The 25,000-nt window shown below is 46.7% G+C and overlaps 2 protein-coding genes across 3 annotated transcripts in view; one reads left to right on the top strand and one right to left on the bottom strand.

Moving 5' to 3' along the window:
• Positions 1-8,614: 8,614 nt before the first annotated feature.
• On the top strand, positions 8,615-18,940 carry LOC135105980 (serine/threonine-protein phosphatase 6 regulatory ankyrin repeat subunit B-like). Of its 2 annotated transcripts, none has more exons than XM_064014722.1 (11): positions 8,615-8,763; positions 9,138-9,344; positions 10,226-10,413; positions 11,115-13,706; positions 13,971-14,159; positions 14,962-15,129; positions 15,640-15,771; positions 16,073-16,207; positions 16,880-16,999; positions 17,420-17,674; positions 17,792-18,940. In XM_064014722.1, the coding sequence occupies exons 2-11, from the start codon at positions 9,233-9,235 to the stop codon at positions 17,975-17,977; spliced, it is 4,077 nt and encodes a 1,358-aa protein (XP_063870792.1). In that variant the 5' UTR covers positions 8,615-8,763; positions 9,138-9,232; the 3' UTR covers positions 17,978-18,940. The 2 variants fall into 2 exon arrangements, with proteins under 2 accessions (XP_063870792.1, XP_063870791.1); XM_064014721.1 differs by having other exon boundaries at positions 8,711-8,818.
• A 430-nt stretch (positions 18,941-19,370) lies between these two features.
• The window catches only part of LOC135105981 (receptor-type tyrosine-protein phosphatase H-like), a 10,169-nt gene continuing 4,539 nt past the window's right edge, over positions 19,371-25,000 (bottom strand). The window contains exons 6-17 of the mRNA XM_064014723.1: positions 24,885-25,000; positions 24,278-24,398; positions 23,983-24,091; positions 23,478-23,613; positions 23,039-23,115; positions 22,089-22,223; positions 21,623-21,748; positions 21,297-21,445; positions 20,894-21,035; positions 20,606-20,717; positions 20,289-20,396; positions 19,371-20,033 (exon numbers count right to left, since the gene is read on the bottom strand). The exon at positions 24,885-25,000 is cut by the window's right edge and continues 181 nt beyond it. Coding sequence (XP_063870793.1) covers positions 20,329-20,396; positions 20,606-20,717; positions 20,894-21,035; positions 21,297-21,445; positions 21,623-21,748; positions 22,089-22,223; positions 23,039-23,115; positions 23,478-23,613; positions 23,983-24,091; positions 24,278-24,398; positions 24,885-25,000 — 1,291 coding nt within the window. The 3' untranslated portion in view covers positions 19,371-20,033; positions 20,289-20,328. The remainder of the gene's footprint in view (positions 20,034-20,288; positions 20,397-20,605; positions 20,718-20,893; positions 21,036-21,296; positions 21,446-21,622; positions 21,749-22,088; positions 22,224-23,038; positions 23,116-23,477; positions 23,614-23,982; positions 24,092-24,277; positions 24,399-24,884) is intronic.

The raw sequence follows: 25,000 nt of genomic DNA on the forward strand, positions 1-25,000 counted from the left end.
GTGTGTGTGTGTGTGTGTGTGTGTGTGTGTGTGTGTGTGTGTGTGTAATGAAAAGGAACAAGCGTCGATAACGAGTATGGAAAAATAGTATAAAGAGATCTGAGAAACTAATATGTTGTGTGTGTGTGTGTGTGTGTGTGTGTGTGTGTGTAATAATAATAATAATAATAAACGGTTTATTATTTAGGCAGTTAACAAACTGAAAATGTACAGAGGGTGTGTGTGTGTGTGTGTGTGTGTGTGTGTGTGTGTGTGTGTGTGGTATTCGCTTCTGGATGGTGAGTGTGCCTGACAAGAAAGAAGTGTTTGAGAGATATATTGCCTCATTACTAATTGCTAACAGGTATCTAATGAAATGTCTTATATTTACATAGTTTACGTCTCTGGCTTCTTTCTCATTACACACACACACACACACACACACACACACACACACACACACACACACACACACATCTTATTTTATTTCTTTTTCTTTTTCATTCTCTACTAGCTCTGGTTTCTTTTCATTAAACAGTGCTAGTCCCTATGAAAGTCCAAAGTATTTATGAATAAAAAATCTAAGGAACATATTTTATAATGTTTCAGCGTCTAATCTCTTCCGCTTGAACAGCCTGCACTGGAAGTTACCGAGGAATTATCTCGAGTGTTTATCGTGGTTCCAGTGATAGTCTGATGAGAGTTTAGGGGACATACGATGTTTCAGCGTCTCACCCCCACTACTTCAATACCCAACATTGAAAGCTCTTGGGTTTTCAAGAGTGTTTTCATGGTTTTAGTAATAGTTTAATAAGAATTTTTCACTATCAGTGACTAAGTATCTCCGTGTCCTTTGTCAGTAGTCCTGATGGAAGCCCAGGATGGAAGTGTGTTTCAGGAGTCTAGATCTGAAGAATCTGCCTGTGAAGGTGTGAGTTGTCCTTTCGCAGTAATGGTGTGCACGCACGGGGCGGTGATCCGCTCTGAGAATTGTGGCGCACGAGCTTAGTGTGGTGTTTGCGTAGCGCTGCGGTAATATCCGGCAGCTGGGTAAAACACGTCACTGATGCGTCACGGTTACTACGTCACGGATCCTCTGACGTCACAGGTTACACCACAAGGAAGCGCTCTTCAAGTAGCGGCCAGGTTCGGGACTCACTCAGCCTTTGTGTAAGGAGCACCTGCCTTTGTGTGAGGAGCACCAGCCGCCCACGCCCGGCTGCCTCGTGCTGACTCACTTCAAGGGGAAAAGGATGTGCTACACGCACACCTTCACATTTCATAATGGTTGCCTCGCCCTTTGTGCGACTGGCCCGGGCTTGCGGCTCTGCTTGTGTGTGTGTGTGTGTATGTGTGTGTGTGTGTGTGTGTGTGTGTGTGTGTGTGTGTGTGTGTGTAATAATAATAATAATAATAATAATAATAATAATAATAATAATAATAATAATAATAATAATAATAATGATAAACGGTTTATTTATATGGTAGTAGTTATACTGAATATACACAGTGGGTTTGGGTGGAGGCTTAATATTAAACTTGAGGTTAACCTAGCGAGATGAACTAACTGTTAATGGTTCACACCATGGTGGGAATCGCGCTGAGGTGGTATCGGTCCGTGCGCGGCGCCCTTAGGGGCGTTATCAGGTGTGTGTGTGTGTGTGTGTGTGTGTGTGATTAACCTACGGTCGTCTGCCGGTCACCCAGCCAGCCGTTCCCCTACGGAAATAGCTCAGAACTCATAGTGACCGATCTTTGGGTAGGACTGAGACCACTGACACACCACACACCGGGACAGCGAGGTCACAACCCCTCAGGTTACATCCCGTATCTACTTGGTGCTAGGTGAAGAGGGTACCCAGGCTTTATATGATGTTTTATATGATGTTTATATGATGATGTATATGATGGCAAATGAGGCTCGCTCATTTGCCTCGCCGTGCCCGGGATTCGAACCCGTGCCTTCTTGGTTGTAAGCCGAGCGGGTGTGTCAGGCAGCATTTACATTATTCTCTTCTCTTGACATATCTTTAATTTTTCATTGCCCTTTCAACACATTTGTATTCATTTTCTCCGCCGGAACTATGTGTTTGTTTTATTCATCGTCTCTCTCTCTGTGTGTGTGTGTGTGTGTGTGTGTGTGTGTGTTTTAAAAGTGTTATCCATCCGGCTGTTCGTAGCATTCCTTCGCTTCATACGCACGACTTCACTAATTTGCTTTACTTTTGGTTACTAGATAGTGTAGCTGATCACAAACAGCCTCGCAAGGGCCAACAGGTCTACTACTGATGCTTTGTTCTTCCTTTCTGTTTTTTTTTTTTTTTTTTGTGAATGGAAGAAAAGTGAATGAGAAATATAAACCGCCTTTGTTACACACACACACACACACACACACACACCTGCATTAATATATATGAAGCAGCGCCATCAATTCCCCATTCCCTGGCCTCATCCACTCTCTGCCTGGCTTGTGTCCTGGCTTCACAACACACTGCCTGCATCATCTCTTTGGCGCTGCTGCATGGCCCGTACTCTCAAACACTTCAGATTTTCATAATAGCTAGTTTCTCAAATTTTGGAGGATGTTTTTTTCACTATAATGTAAAGGGAATGGGATCTTCAATGGGTCTTCTTTCTATAACTTTTTGTTGGCCTGGATTAGTGACCCTCTTACATAGAGTTGATTAATCGCTCTCTCATAGATATTTTTCCCCACTGAATGCATACTCCTGGTTAAACTATCGCTGGAATCATGAAAACAGTCCTCAAAATTATAACATCCAATTGTTAGAAATTACATCCAGAAACGTTTGACAATGCATAATGTGACGATCAGGAAACACCCTTCACACTGTAAACGTATTAAGCTCTTGGGACCCCCACTCTACCTGTCAGCGTTTGTTTATCTTAATCTGTTAGTCATGCTTGTATAATTATACGAGTAGCGTCAGTATTTCCCCCTACCTGTGACTTAAATTCTTCCAAGAGGGAGGTTTCAAGACACTTCTCCAATATTGGATAATCCTCCTGGCTCTGTTCTGTAGGGATTAGCTTAGTGAGCTTTTTCTACGTTTTTGTAGCCCTTAGCTAGAGTCCTCTGAGGAAAAAAAAAAAAAAATAGCTAAAGCTGCTGAAAAAAAAAAAAATTGATCAGTCTTTCGATAATAAGATTAGGCAAATATTATCTGGATGGAATTGAGCGAAAATAAGTACGCATGTTTTATAGAGACTGCCACGTGTAGCCACGATGGATTCTTGCAGCTTCCCTCATTTTACTGTGTTTCTGTGTTGTTCTTTTAACAATACACTCTATCTGCGCGGCCATCAGGCAGGATACGTCAAGCGCTGAACAGATAATACGTAAACAAAAAGATTAACAAAACACCAACCTAGGAATGGTAAAAGAAGGCAGAGCAGTAAGAGAGAGAGAGAGAGAGAGAGAGAGAGAGAGAGAGAGAGAGAGAGAGGGGGGGGGGGAGGATCATGGGCTACATTGACCAAGACTGGCGGCAGCTCTCGGCTTGGAATGAGGATGTGCCGCGGGAAGTGCAGGGAGGCGAGGAGTGGGTGTGTCAGGCAGCATTTACATTATTCATCCTCTTCTCCTGACATATATTTCGTTATTCATTGCCTTCTGAACACATTTGTATTCATTTTCTCCACCCGAACTATGTGTTTGTTTTATTCATCGTCTTCCAACACATTTTTTTTTTCATTGCCCTCTGAATTATTTTTTTTCTTTATTCTTTATCTCCCCTGTCTGCCTTTTATTCATCTTCTCTAAAGGACATTTTGTTTTTGTTTGTTGTCTTCTCAAATTATCTTAATCATTGGCTTCCCCTGAACACATCTTTTATTTAAGGTTTTCTCCACAACATCTTTATTATTCATTATCTTCTGAACACATTTTAAGCCAATGATTCTCAACAAGGGCTAAATTTATCACCTGTGGGTGAAAAAAAACAAACAAACATATATATATATACGAGTATATATATATATATATATATATATATATATATATATATATATATATATATATATATATATATATATATATATATATATATATATATATATATATATGTTTCTTGTTTACACACTGCTAAAAATATGTACGAGTGTGAGAAGGTAAATATGTTTATTGAATAAACAAACTGGTTGACTCAGTGAATGAGGAATGTTCCTGCTGATAATCCTTAATCCTTATGATGTTCTCGTTTGATTTTTAGTTTATTTGTTTATACATATATATATATATATATATATATATATATATATATATATATATATATATATATATATATATATATATATATATATATATATATATTTGTTTTTTTTTGTTTTTTTATTTATCTATATTTTATTTCTTTTCATAGGTAAGAAGGAGATAAATGGCGAAGTATATAAGGGGTGATGGAGGGGAGAGAGGGAGGGAGGCTTGAGAATCCGGTGTGCCAATGCCGGTTTTTTATTCAATGTCTTCCTCAAATCGCATTTTTTTTTTTTTTTTCGTATTCATTGTCTTTTACAGAAGACTTTTCTTTTGTTTGTGTGTTTCATTCATTGCCTTCTCCTAAACTCTTTTCTGTGATTTAGACGCTGTTTTTAGGGTGTTTCGTTATCATTTATGGCTGTGAGTGTGTGTGTGTGTGTGTGTATGTGTGTGTGTGTGTGTGTGTGTGTGTGTGTGTGTGTGTGTGTGTGTGTGTGCTTAAGATTCTTTAATATTTTTTATTTTTTTTGTAATTCGAGATGCGATGATTACATCAAATTATTTTCAGAATTGGGCGTGTGCTGTGTAGTCCTTGCTGTGAGTTTTGATAAAGTTTTTGATATAAAGTTTAGAGCAACATTTCAAAGGCATCATTGACTGAAAAAAAGAGTGATGGAGTAATTCAGATCTTTTTATTACCTGCAGTTTTTTTTTTTTTTTACGGTAAAAGTAAAACAGAGCCACTTAGTGAGCAGGTGCCCTTGTGTCATTGGCGGGTGAAGGACTGACAGTGCTAGAGAATAGGATCAGGGCGGCAAAGGTAGCTACTGATGAAGCCTGAAGCCTGAAGCACCGTTAGCACTGTTTCAAACTCCTGCTTTGACCTCCACCAACACACCAACACACCAAACCACCACACACACACACACACACACGTTATTCCCTCGATTATTCCTCCTCACCATTGCTCCGTGCTTCCATTCCTCCGCCACACATCGCATGCGTCCCTCACCTCATCACCTTCTTGCCTCGCTGCCGCCGTGGTGTGCCTCAAGGAGAGTGAGCGAAGGCTGCGTGGCGGTGTGCTGTGCTGTACCTACTCGAAGATAGCTGGTGTTATTTTCCCCATGAGTTTTTGCTCGCCCCTGATCCCTGGACAGAGGGGAGGCTGAAGGTTGTGGCATACAGCAGTCATAGAGTGACCATATTTGACCTGAAATCTTCTAAGTCTTCTTATCCCATTGCTTTCGTCATGGGTGATTGGTTAACATAATATTCCCTGCGTGGGCGCGTGTCCTGTTGAGTCCCGCCCACATCCCCGCTACTGGTAATGAGAGGCTAGATGATTAAGCGAGAACCGGCCTTGCCTTGCCTTGCCCTGCCCTCCACCCCACAGGCACTTCCACCCCGCTGTGTACCAGAGCAGGTGGGGGGACGGGCAGATGGAAGACCAAGGCTGCGTGTTTCTGGTCTTACTCCCACGCCAAGGGTTGGGGTTGGGATCACTGTGAGGTCTGGACACGCTTGCTACACACAGCTTTTCCTTACTTCCTACGTATTCAGTCCTCTGTGATGGCTGCTGCTTCTCCAAACTACTCGGCAAGTGTTGGCTGAGGGTCCGAGCCTACTGAAGACCTACAGGAGCAGCGCGGCATGAGAGGGTCTCTCTCTTATCTCGGGATGTAATGTACTCTTGTGTTTACCTGCAGGAGGATGGCGTTCTACACTTCCTAGAGGCTTCACCTTCCGATGGCACATTTAACTTATAACAAATGTGAAAGTAATTGTGCGAAATATCATTACTATTAACTTCCTTCAAGATAAAAACATAAGAAAATATGACTCGCCACTAACGTGATTACACAGTCTGTTCCAGCTGATAGTTGTATATCACTACTTGACAACGAATGTCTTTATATTTCCTGGTTAAATACAGTCCTATCTTAATTACTAATTCTAAGGAGTTTGTTCACATTATCCTTGTTATCTCTTTTCCACTTAAGTACTTCCATCAGATACCCTATTTATCTCAACTTCTTTAACGAATGTAAATTTAAAAGTTTAACTGCTTTCGTAAGAAATATTTTTCCTTCTCTGTATGGACAACGTAATGCTTGCTTCTTTCACCAGCAAGGCAGTGATGCAGCATTCAGTAGTACTGTAGATGGACGCTCAACTTTTGACGTATTAGAGCTTTTCTTTCTTAGAATACTCGAGCTTTACTTTCTTAGAATACTCGGAGAAGAGTTTCATCCAGGTTTTTTTTTTTTTTTCACGACTCTCCACTCCTTGTGGACAGTTCATTTATACTAACGCGTCTTGCTTAAAACTTCTGCGTTTTCTCTACTTGAATACCTGATGCGGTATTGAGGTGCAGTCGCGCTGCGTCACCACTGATAGCAAGACACACATTGCATATTGCTCACGTCCTTGTCATTATCTAGGCATCCGTCAACTCCCAATCCGCTGTTTAAGACCAACTAGTTCTGCCTGAAACTCTCATCATGGCCAAATGAAGACTGAAAAAGAACTTCCGGAAGAGTGACTCGGCGTATGTTGTGGGTGACGCCGCACTTACAGGTGTGAAGTGCCTATTCTGTTGCTGTTATTATTATTATTATTGTTATTATTATTATTATTATTATTATTATTATTATTATTATTATTATTATTACTATTATTATTATTATTATTACTACTACTACTGCTACTGCTACCACTACTACTATTAATTTTTTTTTCGTATGTTTGTATCACTTTATTTTCTCATAATATATGCTGCGCTATTTTCTTTATTTTATATATTTAGGGGTTAATGAAAATTTTCAGCCTTCAGAAGGGAGTGGACGAGATGAATAGTTTAGGAAGCCCTGAGCTGATCAATCTCTTTGCTACGGTGTCATGAAACCAGTCAGTCAGTCAGTCAGTCAATCAGTCAGTCAGTTGGTCAGTCAGTCAGTCAGTCAGTCAGCCCTTGAAGGTACAGGTCGCTAGTCAACAAAGACCTAGCACCACTAAAGTTACATTATCACGTAAATCTTTGCCCTGCCACTCACAATCTGCAAGGGACAATATTTTTACACGCGTGGAAACCTTGCAAAACTAAAGGAGGGTGAACGGGACCAGAAGAGAAGACGGATAAAAGAAAGAGAGAGAGAGAAAAAAAAAAAAAAAACAGAACGAAATAAAGAAATCAGTCATACGAGGTTGCATGGATGACACAAGTTTCTGAATGAACGCTTTGATTTTCTACGCGACAAGGTTCTTTGAGGGATTTGTTCTCATAAGTAATACTGTTTATTGTAGAAAAGCGCAAGTCATTTCAGGCCTGCGTCTCGTGGTGTAATTATCATTTCCTGCACTGCCTTCTTGGATCTGTCTCACGGTTTTGAGAATCTCGATGCGATAAAGAAATCCTTCAACTTTACCGGGCCGTTACGAAGGAAAGCCCTGACGTAACGGAGGCACGTGTGTGTGTGTGTGTGTGTGTGTGTGTGTTGCGCCACTCAGGTAAATGTCCAGAATTACGCCCTTCTTACTCTGCCAGACAAAGATATTACTCCTGGTATAGTCAAGGCCGCAAGTCGGTTGTCCTGCCGCCCTCACTTCATCTTTGTTCATTCAGATATATTCTAACAATTGATAAATTTATAGATCAGAAGACTTCACCGTTTTATTGCTATGGGTGTAATTTGGTAACATCCAGGGCATATAAACATCTAGTTTGCATGGACTGATAGAGCTAAGAGAGAATAAAAGACTGACTTTTTTCTAGTGTTTAATATACTTTAATACAAAAAATGTGTCTGAAGAGTTGCAAGGGATTATTGTAGAAGAATGTATAGCAGGGTAAAGGAACTAGAGAGAGAGAGAGAGAGAGAGAGAGAGAGAGAGAGAGAGAGAGAGAGAGAGGGAGAGAGAGAGAGAGCAGCGGCTGTAAATTGATCAAGGAACAGTATCCTCTTCCCATTTCATACCGGCGGGCCTAAAACAAGACATCCCTGGTGCTGTTAGTACACCAGACCAGTGAGAGAAGCTGACAACAGACCGGCTGTACCAGTAAGCTATGAAAGAGTGCCTTGGTGGAGCGACGCCTTATCTGTAGTATAACCTGGAGTAACCTATTTCATCGCTCCACCTTGTGCTGGGAACTTTGCTGGGTAATTAGTTGGTAGATAGCAAAGAGAGAGAGAAAGAGAGAGAGAGGGAGATAAGGAGATAAAACTTTTGCCTATCACAGATAAGAGTGGCTGCGTCATGGCTACGTGGGGGATTAGCGGCGGGGAGGGAGGGAGGGAGGGAAGGAGGGAGGGCACTTAATTGGTCTGGTCTAGGGTCTAGGGGACGGGCACGCCACTCTTAGCATCGACACGGACAAGAAAGCAGAGAAAACTATCAATTTTGCCCGTTAGTGTTGTTATACAGGTTGTGGCGAAGCGTGAGAGGAGCGGGTTACTCGGCGCAGGTCGTGGTCGGTCGTGGCTGATAGCGTGGCCTCACTGATAAGAGAGATAGCGCCGCCCTGCCGAGACGCCATCACCGCTGCACGGGACCCGCACTGTCAGGTGAGGCGGAGTACCTGGTGGCCGCTGCGCCTTTTGGACGGCGACAGGACGACAGGTGGGCTGAAGGATGTAACGCCAAGTCCAGACCCGGATGGTGCGCGGGTGGAAGTGTTAACCGTGGGCACGAGGGCTGGAGACTAGGGTCTGTGTAGCCACCTGGGGAGAAATAGTTTGTGCTGATGAAAGGCTCTAGAAGGGAGGCCATTAAGGAGAGGTCACTGAAGTGTGTGAGTGTGGGTGTGTGTCAGGAGATGTGTGCCTGGAGGTGTGTGTAGAGGTATGTACCTGGTAAACCGTGACCATTAAGGAGAGGTTGTTGCGGAGTGGCCATCAGGGCACGTTACTGACACCATTACTGCTACTCGCCCCCGCAGGAGTGGAGCCCCAGCCCATTCCCGAGACGACCTTTCCCCGGCAACTCTCGGGGGGTGGCACGTCAAAATACCAGTGAGTCGGTCTGAACTGCAGCATGGTGAACCCCGGGGTGGCGGCCACGGGGATAGGCAGGGACCCCTCCGTGACCCGCCGTCGGGGCAGCGTGTTCCGTAGGGCGCTCATCTCCGTTGGAATTGTTTCCAAAGGTAAACACCCAACATGATGTGTGTGTGTGCAACCCTACTTCACCTTTCCAGGCTCCGAGTCCTCGCAAGTCTTCTGTCCTCCATTTCATCTCTGATTTATTTTGATTTATTCTGATTTATTTTATTTCAGGAATCCATCTTATGACTTTTCTTATTAAGTTTTCATCGTACATGGGTATATATACATATTTTTTCAACATTATGGTTTGACATTTTTCAAACAAATCCTAACTCTAGTATTCAAGTCGTAATGTTGTTTTTGGAGAGCTTCACTTGTGCGCAAGGAAAGACCGAGATGATATTTGTTCATCGTATGTACGTCTTTATCACTGCTTGATTATCCTTGAGTGTTGAAGCGCACACAAGATGCTAGTCTGCATTCATTAGTGCGTTAAAAAGTCTTCTGTCCATCGAGTGATTGACTGATTCATTCATTAGTTGATTGACTGACTGACTGGTATTCTTGGCGCAGCAACAGCGAGAATATATGGCGCCGTTCCATCGCCGTTCCTATTTGCATAGGTCAACTTTGTAATGCACCCCTCTCACACTCGTAACTCACGCCTCCGAGGGACAGCAGCAATATTAACTCAATTCCGCCATCCACTTGAGCGACAAAAAAGTCATACTAATAAAGTTAGCTGCGATACAATACACAACACTACCAGCTCTTGCTTATCTTATCGGCGAGTGTTTATGAGTTTTCTGACATATGTCATTCAATAATTAGCATTATTTTTCAGGAACTAGGATTGAATGATGCGACATACCAACTTGTATATATATTATCAGCCCGAGAACTGAAAGTGTGTGTGTGTGTGTGTGTGTGTGTGTGCGTGTGTGTGTGTGTACAAGCATACCCATCCTTCCTTTGCCACCAGAGGAGCGCCTAGTGGCGGCGGCGGACAGCGGGGACGCGGCTTTGGTGGCCTCGCTTCTCTCCGGTGGCGCGGACGTCAACTGGCAAAACAACCACGGGGAAAACGCCCTCATGTATGCTGCCTGGCGGGGACACGAGGCTGTGGTGGCGTCGCTGCTGCAGCATCCCGCCACGCACGTCAACCTGCAGGTGAGTGGCGCCCTGCCGCTCTGCACGTGCCAAGGCAGCAGACAAGAACTGGATTCATTTTAAAATTCCTGCAGCCTCACACGATGTCTTGCGATCAGCCTTATTTTACCTCTGCTGTTCTGGACCGTAACTAGTTGTCAGTACAGGCGTCTGCTGCCCTCTCTTCCTTCCCTTGATCATTCTAATTCCTAATTTCGCCTTTTTTTCCTTATACTCCATTCTTACTTCGAGCAGTTGTCTGGTCTCGGGACTTTCTCCTTGTCCTGCTCACTGCACTCTTCTGTCGCAATATCTTGTTATTGTTTGCTCCTCGCATACTACACTCCATGGCACTTCTCTATCTGTGTTCAGTCACGACAACTCACACCGACGAGCTCATGATCATCTAATTTTTCATCACCTCGTTGATGAGCAAGCTGTTCAAGACTCATACCATGGGTTCTGTATCTCTTATTTCATCCTTTAAATCCAGTGTTGTATAAGTTAAGACTCCTGGTATCGAGCAGCCGTTTGCCTGTTACTGATCTCTACTCTTTCGCACATCTGTGTTTTTTTTTTTTACGTGCAAATTTTGTTTCTGCTAACAATGTTTTCTATTTGTTTGGCATTGAGTCTTGCAACTTGTGCTTGATTAATGTGCCAATTTTTCTGCTGAAAAATTAGTTTAAGTTTTGAAATTTATGGACTGATTGTCGCTGCAGGATGACGACGGGTGGTCTGCTTTGGTGTGGGCGGCGCACGGAGGGCACACGGGCGTGGTGCGGCTGTTCATGGTGCACCCCGACACCGAACCAGACTTAGCCAACAACGCCGGCGAGACGGCACTCATGAAGGCGTCCGTGCACGGCCACGAGAGTGTCGTCAAGCAGCTGCTCAGCTCCTACCGCACTTCTGTGGACAAGTGTCACCCTGACGGGTCCACGGCCCTGCTGTGGGCAGCGGCGGGCGGCAGTGTGGAGTGTATCTCGGCGCTCCTCGATGCCAAAGCCAACATTGCTGAGAAGGACAAGGATGGCATGAACGCTCTCATGTGGGCCGTGACAGTGGGCCGGGCGGAGGCCGCAGAACTGTTGATTCAGCGTGGTGTGGATCTGTCCCAGAGAGACAACATTGGCCGGTCCTCGCTGCTCATGGCGGCGGAGACGGGCCACGCCGAGGTAGCCAGCACACTGCTGCACCACGACACAGTGGACGTCAACGTAGCCACCAAAGACAAGGTGACGCCTCTGATGCGAGCGGCGGAGCACGGCCACACCGTTGTGGTCAACATGCTGTGCAAGTGTAATGACACAGACGTCAACTTGCAGGACAACAACGGCCGCTCGGCGCTGTTTTACGCCGCGCGCTCCGGCCACGCTGACTGCGTGCACATTTTACTCAAGCACGGAGCCATAAATCCCAACCTCAGTGACCTGGAGGGTCAGACTCCTTCCATGGTGGCCGCCAGTGGGGGCCACGAGGAGGTGGTGGTGGCCCTTCTCTCTCACCGGGACACTGACATCTCCTTAAGAACCCGAAATGGCTTCACAGCTTTCCTCCTAGCTGCTCGGAGCGGCCAGCGCTCGGTGGTGCAGAGGCTGCTGGCACATCTCGAGGTGGACATAAACGAGCAGGATGGGGCGGGCATGACGGCCCTGGCGTGGACAGCAAAGACTGGCGCCGTGCACGTGGTGGAGTTACTGCAGCAGTATCATTCTCTACGGCCCGACACACCAGACAGCGATGGCCTCACGCCCATGATGTGGGCCGCGCGATGCAACCAGCTGTTGTCCGTCAGGACGCTTCTGAGGGATTCCCGGAATGACACAGAGGCCAAGGACCGAGATGGCCGCACGGCTATGGCGTGGGCACAGCACGAGGGCCACAAAGAGGTAGCACAGCTGCTGGCGCGCTACAACCAGCTAGCGTCGAGCGGCACTGAAGACTCAGTGGACGATTCCTCCTCAGAGTGCTCCACCCACACTCCGTCCGCCATGACGCAGCGCTACAACCACCCCGTGAGCGACATGCAAGTGGACAACATCGGGGACGTGGTAAAGCTGCTGGAGAACGGCCCGTATGTCAGCTGGCGCCAAAAGACCGGGAAGACGTCCTTCGCTTGGGCGGTGGCCAGCGGCCAGAGTGAGGTTGTCAAGGTGTTCCTGCTGGTCCCCGGCCTAGATGTGAACGAGCGGGACGAGCAAGGTCTCACGCCCCTCATGGTGGCCGCCAAGAACGGACATGTTCAAGTCCTTCACTTGCTACTCACGCACAAAGACGTTGACTATAGCAGTGCTGACTGGCGCGGCCGATCCGCACTCATGTTGGCAGCGGAGCATGGGCAGGTGAGGACCTTGGCTGTGCTGCTGAGGTGTCCTGAGGTAGACGTGAACCATCAGGACAACGCTGACCACACGGCTCTCACCCTCACCGCCAACGCGGGCATGTATGAGCTAACGAATTTGCTTTTGCAGCACAACGCCATCAATGTCAACATGACAGCCACAGACAGGTGCAGTGCGTTACTGTTCGCCACGCGCGCCGGCCACGACGACACCGCGGAACTTTTGCTCAAGAATCCCAAGACAGACGTCAATTTAGAAGACGATTGCGGTGACACAGCGCTACACGTGGCGGCGGGACACCACGGCAACGCGCGACTGACCCGAGTCCTGCTGCAGCACTCCCACATTGGCGTGAACCGTCGCAATGGCCAAGGCAGCACGGCTCTGCTGCTTGCGTCCAAGAATGGCCATCTGGAGAGTGCCAAACTGCTGCTGGAGCATCATCTCGTCGACGTGAACTCTCGGGATAACCAGAACAAGACGGCGCTCATGTACGCCTGCATCATGGGCCACGAGGACATTGTCTGCCTCCTGTTCTCTCACCCAGACCTGGATCCCAATCTCCGTTGCAGCGAGCAGGGCATGTCAGCACTGCTGCTGGCCACGCGCAGCGACCACTCGGGTCTTCTCGCTCTCCTTTGCGCCCGAAACAACATTGACGTCAACCAGACGGATGATTTTCGGGCCTCACCACTGATGTACGCAGTGAGGCGCGGGTCGCAAGCCTCTGTGGAGGCTCTTCTTGATCACCCCAACATAGACATCAACATAAGTGACGCGGAAGGCAAGACTCCACTGCTGCGAGCCTTGGCAGACAACCTATACGGCCTGGCCATGCTGCTGCTTGCCAGACCTGACGTGGATGTCAACTCTCGCACGCTGGAGTCCAAGACTGCACTGATGTACGCAGCCACATACCCCGAGGGCCTGCCCGCACTCAGGCTCATGCTGGCCATCCGCGGCGTGGAGGTAAGTGGTGGTGGTGGTGGTGGTGGTGGTGGTGGTGTTGATGATGATGATGATGATGATGATGATGATGATGATGATGATGATGGTGGTGTGTGTGTGTGTGTGTGTGTGTGTGTGTGTGTGTGTGTGTTTGCAAATGAAGGAGATTCAACGGAACTAACTCAGAAAGTTTAGAAAAAAGGAGAGAAATGAAGAAATAAATTATAATAATAAAAACTACCTCATTACTTTATTAGCTTGTTCTCACAAATTTGTTCTGCGCAGCTAAACGCCGCTGACGAGCAGTCGTGCACGGCGTTGCTTCACGCGTGTAAGTGTGGCAACGTGGAAGCGGCGCTGGCGCTGGTGGAGACTGACGGCGTGGACCTGGAGCTACGGGATGACCAGGGCATGACGGCACTCATGTGGGCGGCGCTGCTCGGCTTCCGCGTCATCGTGCAGGCGCTGCTGCAGGCACGACCCTTCACTGTTCTCCTTCACCCCACGAACATCCACCATATATCCTATGTTCCCACAATTGTTCTGTCGTCTCCAAACACATCTTAATTCACAATAAGCTTCCGTGGCGGTCAATGCAGCAAGTAATTTTGAGACAGTGACCTCATCATCATGGGTAAAGACATTTGCATCGAACACATATATCTAATTTGTGATAATGTACAAGCCAGTTGGTGTTTTTGTTGCGGTGCAGCTTCAACAGGACCAGTCCTTCATAACCAGTTAAAGAAAACAACATCCGCGAGGGTATGCTGGCCGTGTGTTCATTTTCTGTCCATTAATGACATTACTGACACAAAGCAGCCATTTTGTCGTTCGTGGCAACAATAAACTTAACGATTGGAACACTGTGACACCAGTGGACGGAGCTCGGCAGCGTTTACGCCAGCTGCTGGAAAACTTTCATTATTCATGAGATATATCAGTTCTTGCTGATATGTACTTTATTAGATTATTAGCAACGGACATACTGTAATTAGGAATGATACCATTTATATGTGATAGCACTGGGTTACATATTGTGAAAGCAGTTCATTGATTCAGAACTTAATTCAGTTATGGATTTGATTTATTGATAGGCCTTGAAGCAACAGCCGAACACTGAGTGTCACCTTTAATACTACGTCCATTGACAAGTTGAGCAAAGAATGTTTGCAGGTGAAAGATGAAGAAATTAGTTTACACAAAAATATATCAGAATAGTGTGTGGTTGGTGACTTGCTGAGTGGAGTGTGCCGCTCATCAAGCCTTCCCGCAGGTGAGGACGCTGGAGGTGAACACGCTGAGTCCTGACGGACTGTCGGCGCTGGGTCTAGCGTGCGAAGCGGGCCACGTGGACGTGGTGCAGCAGCTCGCCTCGCACGCTGCCGTGGATGTGAACGCCGGGAACGCCGCGGGACGCACGCCCCTCGTGGCGGCTCTCGAGGTAGGCAGGCTGCCAAAATGTGCACCACGTCTGTTCGTCTGTCTTACTCTGAAAGACGGGGAGCGTATGTTATCTCTGTGTCTGTATGTCTGTTGTTTGTCTCATTCTGAAAGGCGGGAAGCGTCTATCATGTCTGTGCCTGTCTGTCATTCTGAAATTGGAAAGCGTCTTGAAAAGTTTATATTTACAGCGCACTTGAGCTGATCACGAAAGACCTCAGGGTTCAGGCAGTGAGTAGCTGACCTGCACGAGGCAATATTCACGAGAAAATAAATAACTTGTATTCATTAGATAATCCTTCCTAAAAGCGCTAAGCTCTTGGTGAATGATGTGGTGATTTTGTGCTGGTAAGGGCAATTCCTGAAGTGTTCTGTTGCTCATGGCAAGTTTATCCGGGGTGATCTTGATGGAGCTGAGAATGAGAGAGAGTGCAGCGTCTAGTAGTAGCGCGTCAGGATGCGTATGTTTGTGATGAGGGAGAGTGATTGGCATGCTTGTTGTGTCCCTCAGCGGTCCCAACACGAGTGTGTGCGAGTGTTGCTGCAACACCCGTCCCACTCCCTCTCTCGCGCTGGTGTGCGCCCGCCCTACCTGCCGCCCACCCTCAAGGCCATGGTCAACCTGTACCGCAACAACAGCCAGGTGAGGCGTCTGTATGGCCTGTGTTTGCCTGTCCATCCATGTACCTCCACCACCACCACCACCACCACCACCATCACTATCATCACCAACTTTTCCTTAAGATCCATTACATTCTAAATTTACCTTCACCTGCTATTCACCTCACCATGACCACCTGCTGTCCATTCCACCATGGAGATATTGGAGATGATAAAGAATGGCACACGGGAAATTTAAATCATGTTTCTATAAGGTCCTATAAAATATTGATAACATAGTCAGATTCAGGGCTGAGCATCTAGCGTGACTTGATTCCCGTCAGGTGCGTCACGCCCTGGTGCTGAGCGCCCCACCGCCCTCACTGGTGCTGGACGGAGCCACACGCGCCGGGGATGCCTGCGTCGCCGGGGGCGGTGAGGTGGCGTCTGTTCTGCTCTCCCTTCCACGCCCCTTCCAGGTAAGTTCTCCCTTGCAGTCAACGCTGCACCGCCCGCCACTCACACGAGACAAGAGGACACTAATTGGCTTGAACTGTCTCACTTATGTCTTCCTTCCAGCCACTCCCATATACTCAAGACAAGAGGCTTATTATGACTAATGCTGACAGCGAGGTATAGATTTCCTGACTCTTTATGCTAGCGAGGAGCGACGGCAGGCACTTTTAAATTGATACCTCTTTTTTTTGCCTTCTGCGTAAACATCGAAGGAACAACCTCTTTGTCTTGAGGAACGGAGGTGGTGGAGAGAAGGGAATAAGTAGATTTCAGATGTGAAATCTACCCACTTCACTACCCTGAACACACACGCTGCCGAGGGTGAACAGCAGCTCGGTGTGGGCGAGATTTTGTGAGGCAATGTTGGTGGAGGCATGGATGTCGCCTACTTATTGGTTCGCTGAGCTTCGTGCGTGGTAGACGCGAGGAAGGGGGATGAAGCAAAGAGAAAGAGACGAAGCAGTGAATTAGTGAATAAACAGATGATACACAATCTAGCATATATACGTTGTTATCGTAGTTAGTGCGGGAGTGTGTGGCGGCTGACCTGCGAGGCTTCAGGACCGTGAGAGGTAGACACTGCTTTACTCAGTCCGAGGCTAGACGGAGGTGGCCAGCTGTATCTTCTTCCTCAGGTGGTGCAGCACGTGTTGCGACGAGCCTCCCCGGAGTCCTTGGCCAAGCAGGTGCACAGCTTCGCCGACAAGATCCAGCCGGAGGAGGAAGGTGCTGTCGTTCTGTACATCAGCGGCGAGGTAAGGCTGCGGCTCCGTGTTGTGTCGTGCGGGGTGTTGATGAGTCTCGGCAGCTGTGTTTGGAAACCACGCATAAGTGTTGCGGTGGCGAGGGAAATGTTTGCTGCTCATGCTTCCTCTTGACTCAATTGTTTTGCATCTGTTGCTTGCCCTTCTTGTTGACTCAGCGTTGGCTGTTCGCCTTTCATTGTAATTCCGCAAATAATCGAAGCGTTTTTTGATATTCTAGAAAGTACTAATAATTCTGAGCATCCCTTCAAGTGTTTGAGTGTCTCAAGTATTGCCTTAGAATATTGTCGAGGTTTTTCGGTTACATATGTCTCCCGGGGAGGCAGATCACTCCTTGAGGCTGAGAGATGGACAGGGTGAGTCACGGCGCTGGAAGGAAGCTGTCACCAAACTCTTGCTTATCACCGCCAGATCCTGGTAACTCCGGAAGGTCCCGCCCTTTGCCTCCCTTCAGCACAGCCCGCGCCCACCAACGTTCTCCTCTCCTCTCTGGTGAACGCCCTCGCGGCCACGCCTACGCTGGTACTGCTGCTGGACGCCGTGGCAGTCAGGGTGGACGACGCGGCCTCTCAGAGTGCTCGTTCTAATCCCCACGCCCACATCCTACCGCCCCTCCTTCATCCGAACATGGCGGCGGTGGGCGGAGCCTCAACGGAGCGCCTGCAGGTGAGTGAGATGGTGATGGAGCAGCGTGGGGAGTAGGGAATGGGTAGAAATGGTGGAGAGAGCGGGGAAGAGCGCGAGAGGCGATGGGAAGCTAATGGCGGGTGTCTGGTTTTGCAGGTGGTTGGATCTCGGTGCTCGGCCTTCAGTGCTGAGCTGGCCAGGGAAATCCTTCACGGCGTCACGGTGCAGCAGCTGCACCAAAGAACCAATCAGCAGCTGGCCGCGGTTCCCCGTACTTCTGCTTCCAGCCCGCCACCTCCTGCTGTCCTGCTCTCCAACCTCTCCCAGGACTGGCTCTTCTGAGGTTTCTGACAGCCGCTGGGCGCTCCTTGGATAGTGAAATACCCAACCACTTATTCACAGAGTCTCCCCTGTGGTACCTGAAGCGTTTCGGAGACGGGCGCGGTGACGACCACATAATGGCGGCCCCTGGGTGACAGAGTGGCCTCGCACCAAGCCCTGAATATATGAAGGAAAACCAAATCTCAAAAGATTTCAGAAGAGATTTGTACTTCCTCTTGAGGGTGTTCACGCCCCAGACACCGGAAAAATTTTGCTAGTGTGAGCAGGTACACCTCACGAGGTGTTTCAGAACTGTATTATCTATATATCTATCTATCTATCTGTATGTCTGTCTGTCTGTTAATATCTGACTCCCGTTCCTATGAAAACAACAGAGGATGGCTGTAGTAAGATTCTACGGGGGACCAACCCCTGGCCTCACATATTGAGGCCTACTGTGACCACAGCAATCCCACTTGGCAAGGATTAATGCTGCGATTATTGTAGCAACACCCTCATTGGTCAGTTTGGCGGAGACAGCTCAACGTCCCAGAAACAAAGGCAGCAGTTTTCGCACCAGCTGTCCCTTCACGCCACAGTTGCCACATCCTCGGCCACTTACTATCATTGTCGCTATCATTATCACTGAGTTCTTAAATTACAACAGAGAAGACCTGAGCTGGAATCTTCAGGTGGTCAAAAATAATTTAGGTTAGTCTCCTTTCACGCTGCAGTCCTTGTTCGCCTGGTGGAGGTCAGGCACGAGACCTCACGTGCCGGCAAAAGAGTAAGGCCAGCAATTCTGCCTTCCCTAGTGCGTGTGTATGGTCCTGTGGGTGCAAAAGGCCAGTATTTCTGTCTGTGTGGGTGCGTGTGAAGTGTGTGAGTGGGTCCGTGCCACAAGAGGACGGAGATTCTCGCCACACCGCTAAAAGTGCCAAACAAGCATTGTACGGAATATTATAACTGTTATTTTTATATTAATTACTTGGTTTTCTTTTCATCAACTTCTTGTAGCATTTTTAAAAGATAGTATGAAATAAAAAAAAAAAAGAAAGACAGCTGAAAGGAAAACCTTTGTCAGTGGAAAGGAAGCTTTGCTGAGGGCAGAAGGTTAGGCTGAAAGCAGGAGGTTTGGCTGAGGGCAGGAGTCTTGGCTGTGGGCAGGAGGCTTAGCCGGGTTATCCCTTTATATCGAGACTATGGTATTTCTCCCTCAGACTGCCAGGTATTCATCAGCGGCACTGAATGGGTCATTTAAGTCCATGGCACTTATAAGGTCTTTCAGTTTACATCTCAACAAAAGTAAGAACTATTGCCATACTCGTGTAAATATATTAAAGCAAGGTAGGGTCGAAGAAAGAAAAATAAAGTAAAAATTCATCAAGTACTTGGGTTCAAAAAGTAGGAAATAACTAGTTACATATTTATTCCAAACACACACACACACACACACACACACACACACACACACACACACACACACACACACACACACACACACACACACACACACACACACACACACACACACACACACACACACACACATTTCGAAGGGCTATAAAACAGATCATTAGGTAAACACGGCTTTTCACAGATGAGTTTCTCAGCAGGCAGTTCACTGTTCTGACGTGCCCTCTTCTGCGTGAAGGAGTAAAAGAAAAGAAATGCAAGTTGTTTAAAATCTCAGTGGAAGAGAAGATAGAATCGCGGACTATGCCTTGCCAACTGATATTAACAACATGGAGTCTTTCTTCGAACACAGCTAACTGACGTGGCTCACCAAATCATAAGACTTTTTTATACAGCAGACAGTCTACCAGTCATTTCATTCCAAGCGTTCGCCGGTTAGTTATGCTCGTGGCCTATAAAGTACATCCACGTATCGTTAAACGTTCTTTGGGTAGAGCTGCAGCATCGGCCACTGTCCTGCGCCCTCACCACCTCCTGGAAAGATTGGTGCAGCCTCCCTTGAAAGCAGCGTATAGTTGCCTCTGCCAGCCAGCCAGCAGTACTCTCATAAGTCCACGGAGGCGACCGACACCACACCTCCAGGCTCCTTCCCGCCCGGCGTCTGTCAGTGGTGGGTGATTATGGTGACATCAGTGATAATAACGACTAATAATAATAATAATAATAATAATAATAATAATAATGATAATAATGATAATAATAATAATAAATTTACGTATGTACTGCGCCAATTTGCGCCACAATGGCTGTAGCCGAGATAAAACACACACACACACACACACACACACACACACACACACACACACACACACACACACACACACACACACACACACACACATACACACACACACACCTTCAGGATTGCTCCTCCTTCCCTCCGCGTGCACTTCGTGTCATGCGTGGTGGCCGCTGGGGGTCGCCTCCTCGGTGAAGGCAGGGTTGTCGTACGCGAGATGATGTTCTGAGGAGACACAAACCTGTCAGGGAGCTCATTGTGCGTAGGTAAGAAGTAAAAACTAGAGATTAAATTGGAGACGTATAATCAATGGTTGTTACCCCATAAACTAGTTGGTTCCTGTCCCGTTCCTCCCTTCCTTTTCTTCTCCTTCCCTTTGCTTAAATCTATGGAAGTAAAGAAAGAATGTACTAATGTTCCCACGCCACTACAACCTTTTTGTGATCGCGGCTCTCTAGGAATTCTGTGCCATTGGTCTTCTGTTCTCCATCTTTGTGGCTCCTCCAGATAGGCCACGATGCTCTTGTACAGGTACAGGTATTGCTCCTGGTGGGGCGATAAGACAGGTTAGAACAACGTATAGTATTAAAGAGAATGGTTTCAGATACCATTAACTCAGCTTAAAACCTTCCTGTCTATGTGACTTATTTTTTGTCGTGCCAAGATATCAATGAATCAGTCACTCAATCAGTCGTGCCCTCCCTCCCGCCTCCCCTCGGTACCGGGGTCTGCACCATGCAGCAGCGACAGTCCCTCATAGCCAGCACTGTCTGCCGCACGTTCACACTCTCTCGCTGCCCTGCGTCCACTGCGTCCATCAGGTTCCATAAGCCGATAAAGGTGCCAGTGCGACCCACGCCAGCACTGAACAAGGAAAACACTGATAACTTTTCAGTTTAGTCATACTGTATGTGTGACACCAGTTTGCCTTTATGAAATACTTACTAGGCTATCATAAATGTATACTGTATTCGTATTTATCTCCCAAAGCCTATTATAGACACAGGCTTCATTGGCAGCCTTGTCTCTATCTCTGCTAGGCTACTTTTTCTTTCCACTCCCATTAATTGTCAAATGAATCTGACTAGCTGTATTAGGAAGTGTTGTGCTTTGCTCTTTCCTCACCGGCAGTGGACCACGAGGGGGCCATTCGCCGAGGTCACCGAGTCCCGGACTTCGCGGATAAAATCCAGGAGGTGATGTTCATGATTGGGGACCCCAAAGTCCAGCCAGGTGGTGAGGTGATACTGTCTTACTGAGCGTTGCTCTTTGCCCTGTTTAAGGAGGGAAGGAATTTCATTTGATTTGATATGATTCATTTGATAGAGGCTGCAGGCCCTTGCTGTTTGCCGCAATTAATTGCTGTTGGTGATATCAGATAGTTGCAGTCACGAAGCATCAAACATAATGGATAAGAAGCACTCGCAGCGAGAGACCACCGCACCACGTACCTTCTGAAGCACAAACTCACGCACTCGCAGGCCGCCTTCACTAGTCTCGCTACGTCTTGTGACGGTGAGATCCCCCACGGTGATGACTGGCTCCTCCAGGGTGGGCCAGTACACGGCACACATTTCCTGCCGGCCCAGGCCAGGATTCAGAACACATTTACGTTGATACCTTCTATTATACATAACTTGGATTAAAGGTGTGTGTGTGTGTGTGTGTGTGTGTGTGTGTGTGTGTGTGTGTGTGTGTGTGTGTGTGTGTGTGTGTGTGTATATATATATATATATATATATATATATATATATATATATATATATATATATATATATATATATATATATATATATATATATATATATATATATAAACGATAAATATTGTGCAGTCGTCGATACAAGGTAAACTTAGAAGTAAATGACTGAAAGAATCGTTAGAAAACAACATTCTCCTGAACACCCGAACACTTACCCGTCCCCGCTCCCGAGGGTTGGTGAGGATGACCACCACGCAGGCGTCCTGCTGCCACACCAACCGCCAGAAGTCCCCTATCGTGCCCTCCATCGGTGCCTGGCACGCAATGAAGCTGTCCCGTCCCCAGGCGTCCTGAAGTAAGAGTCGGGCTTCATTGAGTGTGTGAGTGTGTGTGTGTGTGTGTGTGTGTGTGTGTGTGTGTGTGTGTGTGTTCAATAGAGGTATCGCAGGCACAGAACGAGAAGGCCATTAACCACTTTTGACAGGCTTGCTCATCTCATTAGTACCTAAGTTATACATTCACCCATGTTTCTCTGTCCTTGCTCGCGAGATATTTAAAGAAATTTTACATAAAGGTAGGTGTTGTCACTAGCAGCAGAACGTGCTCTTAAAGTACATCCGAATATGTAAACCAGTGAGCAGATTCCCCGCAGCGCCAAAAGTCTGCGGGGAATGAATACCATGTTTCATTTACTCCACGGAGAACGCTCACCTCACTTCGTACTTTCTTTTGCCTTTAGAGGAAGAACGCGTTGGTCTGAATGACTTTTTGTTACGTTTATCTCTCCAAAATCTGTCTTTATATTTTCCATGTCATTAACTAAACAGATAATATGACTTTTTTTTTTTTCCAGGTGGCTTGTTTGTTTGAATTTTTGTCCAATGTTTTAGAGTTACATGATTTTATTTTGATTATCATATTACCTAACTTATCATTTTCCATTATGAATTTTACCCTTTAGAATTGTATTTCTTAATATGCGGATGGAATACTGGTCGCCAAATTATCCTGAATGGTGATATGCCAGAAAGACGCATATTCGGTAAATCACTCTATTGTCCCCTTTCTGTGACCAAAGTTGTGGCCATTTTGACTAACTTGTGAGAAACTTTGAACTGTCACTGGTCACGTCACCGTGCCTAGAGCCTCTGCCAGGGTGGCTCACCTTAATGTAGTTGGCGTTGATGTAATCTGAGTCAGCCTGGCCCGCCTCGGGGGAAAGTATGACTCGACTATGGTCAACTGTTGAAGAGAAAACACAGAGATCTGTTCACTTCTCCTAGTCAACCTGATAGCACACACACACACACACACACACACACACACACACACACACACACACACACACACACACACACACACACACACACACACACACACACACAAAGAAATTTTTAGCCTATACTCATAAAACTGACCTGAGGAACGGAGCCTCTTCCAATTGCCAACAAAAAACATTGGAGATGTTTATCTTTTGCTTTATAATTCTGACTTTAACATTTTTTCCTGTTCTTTTATTAAACTGGACAAGACGACAGGAAAAATAACAACCTGAGCGTGTAGCCGCCGTCAAGCTTTGACCAACTTTGTGCCTGGGAACTTACAGGGGAGGATGTTCCTGAAGCGATTCTTGTCTTTGTTATGGTCCTGCGAGGCCGCCACGGTGGGGTGCTTGCCGCTACTCTGCTGCACCTGCTCGAACTCCTCCTCCAGGCGCCGCTGGGTGTCCTCCTCCAGAAGCTGTCGGTCATCACGGTGGAAGAAAGGAAAAAGCGACACTAACACGCGAAGAAAGATAAATTCTAGCTGATGGTGAACTTAGTAGTAAAACATTAAAATGATGAAGATAATGATACGAATAATAAAGAGAGAAGTATGACAAATTTCGCTGATAAATAATAAAAAAGGCATGATGGAAGAAACATCAATCGAATGAAAGAGAGAGAGAGAGAGAGAGAGAGAGAGAGAGAGAGAGAGAGAGAGAGAGAGAGAGAGAGAGAGAGAGAGAGAGAGAGAGAGAGAGAGAGCATTGCTTGGAAGGGTAAGGAAACTAGTGCCTTGCATGAGTAGTCTTGCCAATGGAGGAGAAAGGATCGAGGACAGGCTTACCTCTATGTAGCCGCGAAGGTCCTCCACCCTCACCGCCCCTTCAACTTCTTGGGGGATGAGAGAGCGGCAGCTGAGTTTCAGATCAGGCTGACTGACGGAGGGCAACGGCCTAACGAAAAGAAAGAGGAGGAAGAGCTGATGATTTAGTAGTAGTTGTAATAGTAGTAGTAGTAGTAGTAGTAGTAGTAGTAGTAGTAGTAGTAGTAGCAGTAGTCGATAAATATTCCCTTCATTTAAATTCTATCACGAAGGAGGAAAATATGACACTAAAACAAGTCGCATTGCTCCACATTACCTTAGTCGAGGCTTGTACCTCAGGCAGTAGACTGCGACAGCTGCCACCGCGAGGACCACTGCCACGCCTGCCACACTCAGTCCCACCACCCACGCTGGTGTTCCTAGGCCGGAGGGAGTCCCTCGAGTGCGACAGAGACACTCATTATCCATCAGAAATATGTACTGAATGCCATACTCATAAAATTTGTCGTGAAAGAAGCAGACGAGGTGATCATAATCTGCCTGTGTGGCCATTGAAGAACATCTAAACGAGTTATTAAGAAAAATATTTGAGTTCCTCATAAAAAACGTATTTCGTGTTTTTTTTTGGAAATGTGTCTATGAATGGCTGAAACCTTCAGAAGGATGATGGCCACGAAATTCCTTTCAAGAGGACTTTTCAGATGCATATTATGATATTTGAAGAGAATGAAGTTACAGGGTAATAGTTACGGAAAAAAAAATGTTTATACTACGTCGAAATGTAATTTCTTTATATACATATATTTTCGTCTGGTTAATTCACAGGGGAATAAAAGGAGAGCCAGGATAACATTTCATACGCAAAACCAGGGAAATACGAAGAGTTAGTAGCACTGGCCGCCATGCGAGCCTACTACTCTCACCTTCTCGTGCCGTGGTGCCGTTCACGTGTCCCGCACTCGGCCCCTCAATCTTTTGCACGGCGGCGCTCACACCCACACTGTACGCGGTGGAGGACTGCAGGCCGGTGAGGTTGACC

Source organism: Scylla paramamosain, chromosome 12, assembly GCF_035594125.1.
Source record: "Scylla paramamosain isolate STU-SP2022 chromosome 12, ASM3559412v1, whole genome shotgun sequence".
NCBI classification, from domain to species: Eukaryota; Metazoa; Arthropoda; class Malacostraca; order Decapoda; family Portunidae; genus Scylla; species Scylla paramamosain.

Excerpts from the sequence above, each read along its gene's own strand:
- LOC135105980 (XM_064014722.1), top strand. The coding sequence starts at position 9,233 with ATGGTGAACCCCGGGGTGGCGGCCACGGGGATAGGCAGGGACCCCTCC. Across the intron at positions 9,345-10,225 it reads CGTTGGAATTGTTTCCAAAG|AGGAGCGCCTAGTGGCGGCG; the intron begins GTAAACACCCAA and ends CTTTGCCACCAG. Across the intron at positions 17,000-17,419 it reads TTCTGTACATCAGCGGCGAG|ATCCTGGTAACTCCGGAAGG; the intron begins GTAAGGCTGCGG and ends TATCACCGCCAG.